The sequence below is a fragment of the Anser anser genome (assembly GCF_964211835.1).
Source record: "Anser anser genome assembly, chromosome: Z".
Taxonomy (NCBI): Eukaryota; Metazoa; Chordata; class Aves; order Anseriformes; family Anatidae; genus Anser; species Anser anser.
Window position 1 is genome coordinate 67,569,272 of NC_139723.1, and position 14,883 is coordinate 67,584,154.

Genomic DNA, 14,883 nt, shown 5'->3' on the forward strand with positions numbered 1-14,883 from the left:
TCTGATGTCTGGCAGACAGGATAATCCACGACACCTCCAAAATACTGACATCAGTCAAAATTTATTAGGCTTGAGATTTTTCTCAGATTAAGTCTGCAAATGTACAGCATAGACATAGTAAATATGTCTGAATTTTGAAAAGGCAGCTCTGTGGATGACAGAAGACTGATACTTTATGAAAATTGCACTTAGTTCACTTGCGCATTTATGTATTACTGCAGATGCATATCAGCAGATTCTTAAAGCGAATTCACCAGAAAAGTTTATGGCTGAAAATACATAAAATATCTAGGCTTCTACTGAGGAGACAAGTTACCAGAAGACCAGAAGAGTCCAGATACATGCACTCAGCAAAGCCTTTTACAGTGAAGTAGACAAAATTATTAAATGATAGAAAATGATCTATATCGAGACAAAATCTGATCAAAAAGGGTAAAATGTCTTGAAGCTTTCTTAACAGCATAATAAACACTAAATCAATGAACTTTGCAGCTGCGCTTCCTGATTTCCACCATGATTGACTGACGATTCAGCTTCATCTGTTACAGTCAAATGTCAATTTACAGAAATATCATTGAAGTAATTTCCAAAATATCTTTATTCGTTCAACTAAATATTGTCTGTTCTCCAGAATTGTGAAGTTGATAAAAATGACTTAGTGCACTGGCAAATAATGTTGCAAATTATCATAGTACTCAATATTTTATTCAAATATAACCTTGCAATACAATGAAGAAAATCACAATTTAACTGCTACATAATTTAAGAATATCAAAGAACAGAAGTGCTGACTTACACCTTGCAGATAAGGCAGAAAAAAATCCTATTATGAAACCCAAGCTAAAGATCACCACTGGGAACTTTCAGATCTCTATTTTCCTTTAACTTGTATTTAAAAAAAAAAAATAAAAAATTGTTCCAAATTTGTATTTTTAGTATGAGTCAAGTTTCTGTACAAAGCTCAGGATTTCATTTAGGAGTACATGCATCTGTAAAGGCCTATCACATAATCACAGGGTGATATAACCGAACAATTTGACCTAGCCTTCAGGGGCTTCCCCAAAGTCACGTAAAATATTCAAGGTAAATCCCGGGGAAGAACTCAGATTTTTTCTACAGGTTTTCACCAAGACTGATATATATGTAATTTTTAGCTGAAAATGTAGGAAATATAAAATACTTCAAGCCTCTCTGAAGAGAGGCTGAAATATGCTAATGGCAATGAGTCAATTCCTTCCATGAATTGGAAAAACTAAAAATGAAAATATATATATATTTTAGATTAGAGATTATCCCTCTCCCTGACCAAGAAGCTTTTTCTTTGGTTGAAAATGGAGCTGTTTTCAGTCATATTTCCTGTTTCATCTCTGTGTATTTTTAACATCTTTTTCTCATTCCTTGTCCCCTAGGTCCTACTTATTTTCACAGTTCTCCTGGTAGATTTTCTCCCTTATCTTCTGAAATTTCAATAACATTTGCTGTGAAGCCTTTTCTCTTCTCCATTCCCACAGCTTTATTTGAAACTCTTGAGTGCAGAAATGTTCACCTGGTACCTGGGCTGTTATACTGGTTCTTTCTGTGGCCCTGACTTCCTGAGAAAGGGCATTGCTATATAGCTTATGAAGGGAGCTGTAAACGAGGGGAATTTATCTGCTTCACCAAATATGCTATATTCTATATAACTTTACCTGTGAAAGTAAAGAACAAATATGTTTAGTATAAAGACATATTTTGCCATAGCAAAGAAAATACAGCATAATGCAAGACAATATGTTCTCTTTTATATAAGTTGTAATGAATATCTGAAAGGCACTAGGTTAGTAGCTTCTTTGCAAAAGTTACACAGTACATCAACTGGTTTTGTCCAGGCAATGTACATTACTCATCCTTTCCCAAATGTGTTCTCATTCATTCTCTCTTGTATTTTCTTTCTGGAAAGAGAAGCACCTTTCGTGGTCAGATCCTTCTCCTACTTCTACAACCTTTTGTGGGTGTAAATATTCATATGAATTTGTTCACATATTAATATGAAAGCAAATCTTCATTAGAGGTGCATAGTTACATACGACTAATCTACAGGCAGCTTGAGTCTTGAAAACTCATGAAATCACAAATGTTGGTTGGTAGACATTTTGATCTTGTTCCTCTTTTTGATTATCAAAAAACTATGGTGAAAGTTTGCTGGAAGCAGAAAAAGCAGCACAATGGTATTTTCATTCATTTCTGTGAGGGCATTTTTCTTTTGTTAACAAATAGTTCAATTCTTCAGTTTCCACTTTTTTTTTTTTTTCAATTACAGAATAGCCATAACGCTATTTTCTATGTGCACCCATTTCTACTCGCACTGACATTTCTTTTCTGGAGTAATTTAGCAAGCATATCTTTTTGCTTCTCTCTTTCTCTCTCTTTCTCTTTCTCTCTCTCTCTCTCTCTTCCATTTCATTTTCCTTTTCCCTTAATGATAAGTGAAATTCTCAGTCATGTATTTGAACTATATATTAAGAGTTAGGCTTATATGGTCCAATAATGGGATGTGTCATTGGAGCTTGGCTATGGCACTCATTCCCCTTGTTGTTCTTGCAGCGATGCTCTGTACACGGAGATATCTAATCGCTATAGACAAAGTGCTGCCCTTGTGCAATAAAGACAAACTGTACCATGAGGTAACTCAGAAATGTTATTTTTTGTTTCTAATGCACCCAGGATTCAATTCTTTCTAACGAATAGGCACAAGGCTATTTTAGGGGAATAGGTCATTAAAAGAGGACTGATTTCTCAGCTATGGAATTCATTTCTAAATTATGACTCATGCTAAGGATTTGTCATAAGTTGGTAGGGGAATTGTCTATTAGAGATGGTCAAAGTCATAAATATCCTCCTTTGCAATTTGGAGTGTTGAGGAGGTCCTTTAAGTTAAAGTTCAGGTCATCGCCATTTAAAAAAAAAAAAAAAAAAAAAAAAAGTTATGTTTCAGCTCCAGTTGCTAAGGCCACTGATTTTGCAGTAGAGGTTTAAGTCAGCTTTTCAGATGGGTTCACATCTACTCTGAACTGCTATTTGTTGTATTTATTGATTACAAAGACATATTTCTGAGATTTAATAATATTATATTGAACATTTTGAGTTGTATGCAGCTTACATTTGGAAAGCTATGTAGGCACTTTGCTCCCATTAAAAATATTGTCTAAGTTCCACTTTCTGAGGGATTTAAGCCTTTACTAATCTAGAAATGGGACTTGCTCTAGGTTAGGACAGCTGTCTTTGTAAACGGGTGCTCTGTGCAATTATTACAAATGTCTGAGCTAATGCAGTCAATGGAAAGCACGTTGATACTATTAGTATAGCTTAAAGACCAGTTGAGCTCACCGTACAGACATCTGGTGATGGCTATCTGAATAAAACATTTCAACGGAAGAAAAGAGGAATGTATTATTTTCACCAAGTCTGCATTGTCAGTCTGTGTTTTTGGTGCACAGTAAATGTAGTTTCAATTAGTTTAACGTTTTAGCCTTCTGTTGTGTCTGCCTGCAGGTTCAAGGGAGGAACAAGCATGCCATAGTGTTCAATTACTTTAGATTTTAAGACATTTTTCATATGAAAAGGGCTATGAACATTATTGTTCAAAGAGAAGAGAATCTATTTCCTTGAAAATCTGAATACTTCAGTGGTTTTCTTGCACAAATACGTAATTTTTCTTAATGCTTTTGTAATTTGAAAATTGTAAAATCGATTCTAAATAGTCAAAATGTTTCTAGTAAGAGTGGAGGCTTGGACACATACAGATGTGTTTGTCAAATATATTATGGTTCTGGTTAGAATTTTCTAAGGATGACCAATTTGCTAAGAAAGGAATAAGAAAAGCAAGTCTAAAATATGAAAAATTATATTAATTGTTCCATACAATCAGAGAAAATCAATCAGATCTGTCTGCCAGATTGCATTCTTTCAGTGCAGCAAAATTACTGAAAAATTTCAAACCATTTCACATGCACAAACCACAGCTCTCTTAAATACATTAGCTAGATATCTGGATTTGAGACAAACTAGGCTACTTCAAAGTCATCCATGAAATAAAAGTGGTTTAGATGCTTTGATGAGATGGATGTAAGTTCTACACTTCCATCTGTTTAAATTTGCAATTACATATGCATGCACTTGTAGTTAGGCCAGTTAGATACAGATTGTTTGTCAATGAACATAGTACATTAGGATGGTTATTTATAAGTTTAGCAAACATGGTTGGATTATATCATTCTAATAAAATATTGTATAACCACAGCTTGGCTTTTTTTTTTTTTTTTTTGAACAAGCTGCAATTTAAACGAGAAGAAAACCAACAATTCATAAATTTTTCCTCCCATCACCAAAGATTTTAACTATTTTATGGTCAGTGTGGTCATGACAGCTGAAAGTCACCATTTTACCCATGAAACCCCCTCTGTTTATGAGCAACAAATCTAGGAAGACACCTTTCCTAGTTGGTTGCCTTAGCACCTGTACCAAGAATTTATCATGAACGTGCTTTACAAATTTCCTGGACCTGTTTGTGGTCAGCTGTGTTCCCCATTAATGTCTGGGAAGTTGAAGCTGAAGGGCAAGAATGTTGTTATGGAATAATCCTGAAGCATTGAATTGTGCTAAGGTATACTGATGATTTCTGTGAAGATATTTATAATCGTTATCCTAAAATTTTACAAGTAAACTACTTGTGGTAGTTCATCATTAAAATAAATTTTAAATTCCTCATGCATTTTGAATCACCTGAATAGTAGGCAACTTGCTGTGTATTTCATGGGAAGTTTATCCTGCAAGATACACAAATTACTCCATCTACAGAGAGCTGTCTAGTGTAGCTCTACATTTTGCTTGTTACCATTAGACTAGAGTCACTGAATCAATGTATCTTTGACCATATTACATTCTTTTGTCTTATAAAAGAATTGGCTAACCTAACAAACAATTCCCTTTGTCCCTCTTTTGATCACAGTTTGAACTGTTTCTCTGGATCAGAGGAAATACAGAGTTAAATGACATGGTTAAAGATGTGTTACTATTTTAGATGTAATAGATTGAGGGGAACAGATTTTATGACTTTGAACGCTAGAGGGCATGAAAGCCTGTTTCCAGACGGACAGAAATGCTTCACAATTAAAGCACTACTAAAATCCCAGAGCTTTCATGATCTCAAAACCTATGATAAGCTGTATTGGTTTACAGTATCACTGAAGTTGAAAGGAGCCTCTGAAAATCACCTAGTCCAACCTCCTGCTCAGTCCAGGTCACCTGGACCAGGCGGTCCAAGACCATGTCACTGGATAATATTACAGCATTATTTGTAATTCTGTATTATCACAAATGTGATGAATTAGAAATATATTTCTCCTTTTAATTTTGAAAATCTGAGGATAATTAGTTGAGATAAATTTACAGGAAAAAGTAATTTAGAAATAAATAATATTTTTCCGATTTGAAATCCTTGTTTAAAGATAAATTATATTATAATAATATAATAATATATTATTACAGGTATATATTACAGGTTTTTTTTGTGTGTGTGTGTTGGTTTTTTTTTAATATATATATATATGTATATTAGAGTTGTGTTGAGTAGGTTTTGTTACGTTAGAGTTGTGTTAAGTATGATTCCAGTCCTTGTTCAGATACTGAACATTTTTGGTTTAGGTTGAGTCAAATCAGTTCCCTGCTTCTGCTTTTGTAAAACAAGAAAATACTTTTTGCTACCAGATGGATCATTTGTTTTTCAATAAGCTGGTGACAAGTAAAACATATCTAGTGTTAATATGGATATTCAAGGTGATATTTAATAAGTGGCTTCACATAGGAGTTTTTTGTTTGTTTCATTTGTTTTTTTTTGTTGTTGTTGTTTGGTTTTGTTTTTTCAATACAAAATGAATAGTATGCCTGTTCAGTCAGTTTATTCAGACAAACCTTAGCACTTCTTGGGAAGCTCACATTTTAAATATTTTTTATGTGTTTTAGACAAGGGAGTTAGTTGATCACCTCCCATTTCTTGCTGGCAACACTTTTGTCTTTGTTCAGTGCCTCTGTTTTTTCAGTGTTTTAATCTTCTGTGTTGACTGCCATGCTACTATACTCATTTATAGTATATTATCTATATCTATATCTATATCTATATCTATATCTATATCTATATCTATATCTATATCTATATCTATATCTATATCTATATATCTATATCTATATCTATATCTATAAATACATATCTATATTATATACAGAATATATATATATTATATATAGAGAGAAAACAGAACAAAAACAGTTAATTCTTTAGCAAATTATACTTGGGCTGGCCTAATGCCTTTTCTCCTTTCTTTTTGAATAAGACTTTGATATGGACGCACATCCTCATTTAAACTTTAAAAATTTACCTTTAAATATTGTTTATTATATTTGAAGGACAGATTAACTTGCCAACTGAGCATCAGGAGAATGGATATGTGCTTTTTAACTATCGCACAGACAAGCAAAGCTGAGTTGTGAAGATTTTAAGAATCAGATTTCCAGTACACAGACTTCCCAAGTTGTGGAAAGCCCAAAAGTTTTTTCCCAAGCTCAGAAAGCCAGCTGTATCCTGGGCTGCATCAAAAGAAGTGTGGCCAGCAGGTCAAGGGAGGTGATTCTCCCCTTCTGCTCTGCTCTTGTTAAACTCCACTTGGAGTCCTGCATTCAGCTCAGGGGACCCCCAGCACAAGTAGGGCATGGAAGTATTAGAACAAGACCAGAGGAAGGCCATGAGGATGATCAGATTGCTGAAGCATCTCTCCTGTGAAGACAGGCTGAGGGAGTTGGGGTTGTTCAGCCTGGAGAAGAGAAGGCTCTGGGGAGACCTTACAGGGACCTTCCAGTACGTAAAGGGAGCCTACAGGAAAACTGGGGAGGGGACTCTTTGTTCAGTGATAGCACAATGGGCAATGGCTTTAAACAAAAAAGTGAAGATTTAGATTAGATATAAGGAAGAAATTCTTTACATTGCTCAAAGATTTCTGTAAGAGAAACCACAAATATTTTGTGAATACAAACACAAGAATTTTGTGAATTTTCAGAATTTTGAATTAGCTTTCTTATTTACAGAATCAACGTATGAGTGAGTGAGTGATTGTGCATGCAAGTTTAAATGTCTTCCTTCTAATAATTTTTAACCCTGTATGATTTCAACAAAATTTAGTGTTTTGGTGAGAATATGGGAGATAATTAAATAGTTGCAAATTCACACATATAGTAGAATGGCTATATAAGATATAGAAGGGGCTAGATGCTATGCTGGCTATTAATCACCAAAAAAATTCTTACAGGAGAGTAATCCTGTGAATGCTCCAACTTTAGGAATACTATAAAATATTACAAACCACTTCAGAAACTGTTGTTCAAGTGAGTGGATCTTACAGAAATGTTCCCAGTTACCCATTTTTACTACAGTCAAATTTTTTTACAGGAACAAGAGCTACAGAATTAAGCATTAAGGCCTACACGGGACAATAAGTAAGAACAAGTAGAAAGAACATTCAGTAGAAAGAGATAATAGTCTGGATTAGAAACTTATTTAAGATAACCAGACTATAATAAACACATACAATTTTTTTGATACTTAGTCCCCAGTGATTTGTGTAAAGCAATTTTGATTCCTTTTCATTTTTTTTTTTTTTTCATGAAACACCTTAAACAGGGCCAAAGTGGCACCATAAATACCATTCTGACTTGTCAGACTTTCTGACCTGTTAAAATAGATAACAGTGATAGAAAGACTGAAGAAAATGCATTTGTCTTTTAGGGGGTTGAAAGTTCAGACTTTTAGTTTATTAGTCCAATTCAGAATTAGGGTGTTTTCTCCTGTGATGATTCTTATTTCAGGTGGTAAATGAATACTTCAAAGTCAGAACACGTATTTCAGGAGAAAATATGTTTGTCATGAAATCATTTTGGAAAGGAGTAATTTAAAGTATGCAATTTAGAATAAATCTTACAAAAATAGGCTTTGACTTACCTAATGAGTGAGTTAAACATGGAAGATTATTTAATTCTGTGTCTTGTACATTTTTAGTGTTTTATTGAATGTAGCTCTATATGAAATACTAGACATCATCATATTACTAGCGATAATGTGCCCAAAGACAAGCCGGCACGGAAGAAGACCAGCCTGGTTGAACAGAGAGTTGTGGCTTGAGCTTAGGAGAAAAAAGAGGGTTTGTAATCTTCGGAAGAGAGGGCAGGCCACTCAGGAGGACTATAAGGATGTTACAAGGCTGTGCAGGGACAAAATAAGAAAGGCCAAAGCTCATCTGGGGCTCAATCTGGCTACTGCCATTAAAGATAACAAAAAGCGTTTTTACAAATACATCAACACAAAAAAGAAGACTAAGGAGAATCTCCATCCTTTACTGGATGCAGGGGGAAACTTAATTACAAGAGATGAGGAAAAGGCTGAGGTGCTTAATGCCTTCTTTTCCTCAGGCTTTAGCAGCAAGACCAGTTTTTCTCTAGATACCCAGTACCTTGAGCTGGTGGAAGGGTATGGGGAGCAGAATGTGGCCCTCACAGTCCATGAGGATATGGTTGGCGACCTGTTACAGCACTTGGATGTACGCAAGTCGATGGGGCCGGATGGGATCCACCCAAGGGGACTGAGAGAACTGGCGGAGGAGCTTGTCAAGCCGCTTTCCATCATTTATCAGCAGTCCTGGCTATCAGGGGAGGTCCCAGTCAACTGGCGACTAGCAAACGTGACACCCATCTACAAGAAGGGCTGGAGGGTAGACCCGGGGAACTATAGGCATGTTAGTTTGATGCCAGTGCCAGGGAAGTTCATGGAGCAGATTATCTTGAGTGCATCACACGGCACTTACAGGGCAATCAGGTGATCAGGCCCAGTCAGCATGGGTTTATGAAGGGCAGGTCCTGCTTGATGAAACTGATCTCCTTCTATGACACAGTGCCGCGCGTGGTGGATGAGGGAAAGGCTGTGGATGTGGTCTACCTTGACTTCAGTAAGGCTTTTGACACCGTTTCCCACAGCATTCTCCTCAAGAAACTGGCTGCTCGTGGCTTGGACTGGTGTATGCTTCGTTGGATTAGAAACTGGCTGGGTAGCCAGGCCCAACGAGTTGTGGTGAATGGAGTCAAATCCAGTTGGAGGCCGGTCACTAGTGGAGTCCACCAGGGCTCAGTACTAGGACCAGTCCTCTTTAATATCTTTATCAATGATCTGGATGTGGGGATCGAGTGCGCCCTCAGTAAGTTTGCAGACGACACCAAGTTAGGTGCATGTGTCGATCTGCTCGAGGGTAGGAAGGCTCTGCAGGACGATCTGGATAGGCTGGACCAATGGGCTGAGGCCAGCTGTATGAAGTTCAACAAGGCCAAGTGCCGGGTCCTGCACCTGGGGCATAACAACCCCAAGCAGCGCTACAGGCTGGGAGATGAGTGGTTGGAAAGCTGCCTGGCCGAGAGGGACCTGGGAGTATTGGTTGATAGTTGGCTGAATACGAGCCAGCAGTGTGCTCAGGTGGCCAAGAAGGCCGACAGCATCCTGGCTTGTATAAGAAGCAGTGTGGCCAGCAGGTCTAGGGAAGTGATTGTGCCCCTGTACTTGGCTCTGGTGAGGCTGCACCTCGAGTACTGTGTTCAGCTTTGGGCCCCTCATTACAAGAACGACATGGAGGTGCTCGAGCGCATCCAGAGAAGGGCGACAAAGCTGGTGAGTGGTCTGGAGAACAAGTCTTACGAGGAGCGGCTGAGGGAGCTGGGATTGTTCAGCCTGGAGAAGAGGAGGCTCAGGGGCGACCTTGTCGCACTCTATAGATACCTTAAAGGAGGCTGTAGCAAGGTGGGGGTTGGTCTATTCTCCCACGTGCCTGGTGACAGGACGAGGGGGAATGGGCTAAAGTTGTGCCAGGGGAGGCTTAGGTTGGATATTAGGAAGAACTTCTTTACTGAAGGGGTTGTTAGGCATTGGAATAGGCTGCCCAGGGAAGTGGTTGAGTCACCATCCCTGGACGTTTTTAAAAGACGTTTAGATGTTGAACTTAGTGATTTGGTTTAGTGGAGGACTTGTTAGTGTTAGGTCAGAGGTTGGACTCGGTGATCTTGGAGGTCTGTTCCAACCTAGACAATTCTGTGATTCTGTGAAAATTACAATGCACGTTTATCTTACTCAAGTGATTTACTCATAGTTCTTGTTTTCTCAGCAGTCTTTCATTCCTGTCTCCCTGCCTCAAAAACAGCAAGAGAAAAAAAAAAAAAAAAGGAAAAAGAATTTGCAATAAAATTTGCACAAGTATCATTAAAAAGTTCAGAATTCAGATTTTTCAAAAAACAACTTCTAAATATTGAGTAAATATTTGATTTTAGCTACACAATTATCAGTGACATTTTATTTGGGAATGTCCAACTAAAGTATCAGGCAGTGTTTGAAAACTGGAGGTGTAACTAATTGAGGAAAATATCCATTCTTTCCACTCTTATGATCCTAGTTTCAGAGTTCCCAGTTGTTTTTTGTTTCCTATATCTGCTCATACTTCGTCTGTCAGAATGGGAGCCAGTGGCCTTGTCCATCTTTCTGAGCAGCTCTGGAAGCAGTTCTGTGAGTTACAGCCCCTGTGCTGCGCTGCATTGTGCCCTGGCAGAATAAGGTCATCCCACTGGCCACTCAGGACAGAACATCTCCAGTACAGTGGATCAAGCTGACCTAAGATGCTGTAATGCGTTGCATCTGACACACGATATCAAGGTGTGAGGGAGAGGCTACTTAAAGAAACTATGTTAGGAGTCGTGGTGGCCAGATCCAGGCTATACTTCTGTCCTGTACTCTGTTGAATAGCATGATCTGTCACATGTCCAGACGCTGAACTGGGTTCCCATTACATGAACCAATATGTGGAGCTTTAGCTCCACAGAGTAGTAATGTATAATATGGAGTAATGTGGAGATGTCTGTGAAAGCACCAAAGCCACTGATGGTGAGCCTCTTGACCACAGTCCCCTTAAAGCTGTAGTTATTTAAGCTGCAGATATACTGAGAGGAATTTCCTGACAAAACTTGGCCCTCTGAGTTCTAAAATGCTTCAGGACACATCTGGGAAAGTGAACTGATTCTTTACAGATATTTATGCCTATCACCAGACCTGCCTACTAGCAAGAGCTTTTACACTTACATGTCTGCTTAACTGACACAAAAGTCTAATTTCAGGTAGGTTGTGTGTTCGTTATTAGTTTAAATTTTCAATTTAAAAACTACTGTTTTTGAAATTCATTTATATGAGCCTTTTCAGAAAACAAATAGCAGTAGTTCACATGTTTGGGAGAATGGTAGAAGAAGCATTCTCTTATAATAGTTCTCTTAGTGTGGGTCCTGTGAACCAATGATAATAACATAATATAGTCATGCCACCGAAGAGCTAGGAGTTCATCAGACCCATAACCCAATACATGTGAAAAATGTAGAGCAAAAGTTATAATCATGGAATTGCATAGGATGTCAAAGATATCGCACTGTAAATGTTTATTACAATATACAGTTCTATAAAAGGCCTAGATTATCATAGAGTGCAATGATTGATTTTTACCTCTTTTATATAAAACTAGATATTTGTTCACTCACATTATCAAGCTGTTTTCCACAAAGCATTGCCTACAAATAACAACTTAATGTCAAATCATTGTATGTTCTTTGAGTGCTTCTAGAAATGTTTTTTTTGCTATATGAAAAAAAAAAAAAGGAAAGGAAAAAAAATAAAAGCATGAAAGCCTAGCCACTTCTCTGTAAAAGTTAATGTGTATTACAGAGTTATTTGCTCTTTCATTACTTGAATTGCCATAAATACTCTGATTTGTCTTGATACAGTGATCTACTGCATGCAATTATATAGTGACAATAAGTGTTTTTGATATCAAGGTATAAATTTAGTCTGTAATAATCTTGTAAGAAGCTTATTTCTGTGACCTTATTGTGGTTGGCTGCGTTAGCAGGTTTAGTGCAGCAGTGAAGGAAGGGCACAAAGGAGGAGGAAAGATAGCTAATAATAAGCATATTTGGTTCTGTTTTCTTTAAAAAAAAAAAAAAAGGTGATCTGTTAATGATTCAAATCAAATGCTATGACTGTGAAGAAGTCTATAGTTTGTGCTACCCAGAGAGCTGCTCAGGAACCATTGCTCGAGTTATCAAAATTCAGTTCCTTTGGAAATTAGGTGCTGTATTGTTGTATTTGAATCGTATAGGATATTCTTTACATTGCTCAATACTTTTGGGAATTTTGGCCCAGAATAAGTAATTTCACCCGTGAATCCTATGTATTCAAAGCTTATTTCATGGTGTGAAGGGATTTACTGTCAGTTGGCCCTGTAGTGTATTTATCAGTGTATTCTTATGTAACATAAGAAAAATGGTTCCTCCAAAGAGCCAAATATACTCAGGTGTAGTGTATTTATATTATTTTTTCTGAACAATGTAATTTCTCAGTTTACCTTTTACCACTAAAATAGCACATTTCATCAGATAACTGCTTGATAGACATAACTTATCCTGAGAATTTATTTTTCCAGCTCTCAACCTTTTCTGCTAGAGCCCGGAATATTCCTGAATTTTCATTTTTACCATTGCCATGTGTGAATACTCATTTTCTTCTTCAACACTTTTCTTGTGAATAAAAGATATTTCGGTTAGATTTGATTCAAAGATCAACTGAAATAGATAATTCGTGGCTTATTGGTACTGGGAGCTCGTAGCCACACTTAGAGCTGGTTGAGAAAATCACATCATTGAACAGACAATGTTGGAAGGGACCTTGAAAATCATCAGATCCAATGTTGCTTGGGAAAAGAGATGTTAGATGATGATGCTGGCCTTGCTGGCATTACCTCTCTCGATGTTAGAGTTGAATTGTAGGTTGTTGTTCACATTCTCCACTGTGAATACTAGGCTGCAAAAATTCCATGGAAGACTTGAAGCTTTAATTAATCTAAAACAGCAAAACAAACAACGGAAAGACACTGAATCTGAATATCTGAATTCTGTTTGGAATTCAGAATGACCCTAGTTAGCAGAGACCTGAGTTCAGCTATCAGTCACTGGCAATAATTCAGTAAGGAGGATGATGTCTTTGAGAAAAGCTGCCAAGAGGCTGAAAATTATCTACCAGTCTGAGACTTACTTTCTTAGAGTGGCTGATCTCTCACAGAGGATTAAGCCGTTTCAGAAAAGCTACTTAATGATAGAAATTGATTCTCTTTAGAAAGTGCGAGGAAGGAAGACACACTTAAAGAAAGTTAAGAATTAAACAAACAGGCAATTTAGGTGTTTGAGGACATTTTCAATATCAATTTGATTCCCTAAATGCTGACTCCTTACTGTAATGGAGAGAGGGACATTGGAGAACAGAGGGGATTTAGGATGTGGATTTTGGTTTGGGGTTCTTTTGTTTTATTTTTTGATGCATTCTCTTAGCTGCCTGGTGCCAGTTGAAACTGTTCGTTGCAACATAATCCATAGTAAAAACATTTTCAACAGATTGTTAAGAGTTTGAAAGCCTTTGTCTAGGCAGCAGTGGATAATCAGAGCATCAGCTGTTTTGCCTTAGTTCTATGATTCTGTGCTCTTTAGTGGCTGCTATAACTAGCCAAGGATTTACCATAAGAGTTCCCACTTGAATAATGAGATAAGAGGCCTGAATATAGGAAACGTTCATGCAAAGGGCAAGTCGCATGCAGCAGGAAATCCCAGTTATCCCTTCTAGTCTGTGCTCTCAGCCAGCCACATCTCTGCCAAAGCATACCATAGGAAAAGGACGTTCCCTTACACAGTTACAAGTGCTTCATGATAAGTGCAGGGCACCTCCAGTACAACTGTCCTGCTTCCCCACTGATTGATATATATTTTTAAGACAATTTTGGTATTTTATCTTTGCCAATGGCCTTTCTGTGGGATCCTTTTGGAGGCTATATCCCTCGTCCATCAAGAAATAAGATGAGATTTCGCTTTTTGAAGTCTTACAGGTATCTCTTCAAATGGCTTATGGTGTACTTAACTTAGATAATAATTGCAACTATGTTTTTTTCTTATTATCCTGTAGAATTATAGTATTTAAAAGTCTGGAAATGTCTTGTATTAATTATGATTCCCTTGAGCTCATAAAGGCTTTGCTGAACATGTATATCAGAAATATAGTGTTTCAATGTGATTGTGAATTAAAATAAGTAAGTGCCCGTGGAAATTTATGAAACTGAACTATTCAGAAAATATTAATTTTGAATGTTTTATTTGCACTCCAAATCTTGGAAAAAGAAGAGATTAACATTTATGTCAGTGTCCTTGTAAAAGTACTCATTCTAAATATTATAAGTACTTATTATTATGAAATATATCTAGTTATGAATGGCACTGATATATCATACTAAATCTGAATTAGTCTTTAATTTTGACAGGCTTTTGGTTATTTGCATAACCAGAAAACCATGTTTGTTACATATTTTTGTGTTCAACATATAAAAAATATAACCATGAGACCATAACTCACAGATTCTATTTTTACCTTAGCTGATACTTAACAATAGCAAAATATTTTTTCTGGCATTTCTTATACTGCTTTCAGCAAATGTAGCAAAACTTGTCGTTTCCTTGCTTTAGTCTATAATAGATGTAATATAAATTTTCAAACCTAAAATTTGTAAAATATCTTTCCATTTTTACATAACAAATTATAGAACTTATTAGATATATTATTAATGATAACTTTTAGTATTCACTGATGCAATAGCCACGTTTATTTGCACACCTGCGCAATATCAAATGCCCAGGAAGCTAAGTACTTTATATAGGATTATTAATAGCATGCACTGTCTGTGTAAATAC

General features: G+C 36.8%; 1 protein-coding gene across 8 annotated transcripts in view; it reads left to right on the plus strand.

Moving 5' to 3' along the window:
* Positions 1 to 14,883, plus strand: part of PDE4D (phosphodiesterase 4D) — a 636,407-nt gene that overhangs the window by 427,691 nt on the left and 193,833 nt on the right. Inside the window, exon 1 of one of the 8 annotated variants that reach the window (XM_083816171.1) lies at positions 13,820 to 14,027. The exons of the other annotated variants lie outside the window; for them this stretch is intronic. Within the exon in view, the coding sequence (XP_083672297.1) occupies positions 13,942 to 14,027 (86 nt within the window). The 5' untranslated portion in view covers positions 13,820 to 13,941. Of the gene's footprint in view, positions 1 to 13,819; positions 14,028 to 14,883 lie in introns of those variants that run through there. 8 annotated transcript variants of the gene reach the window in all.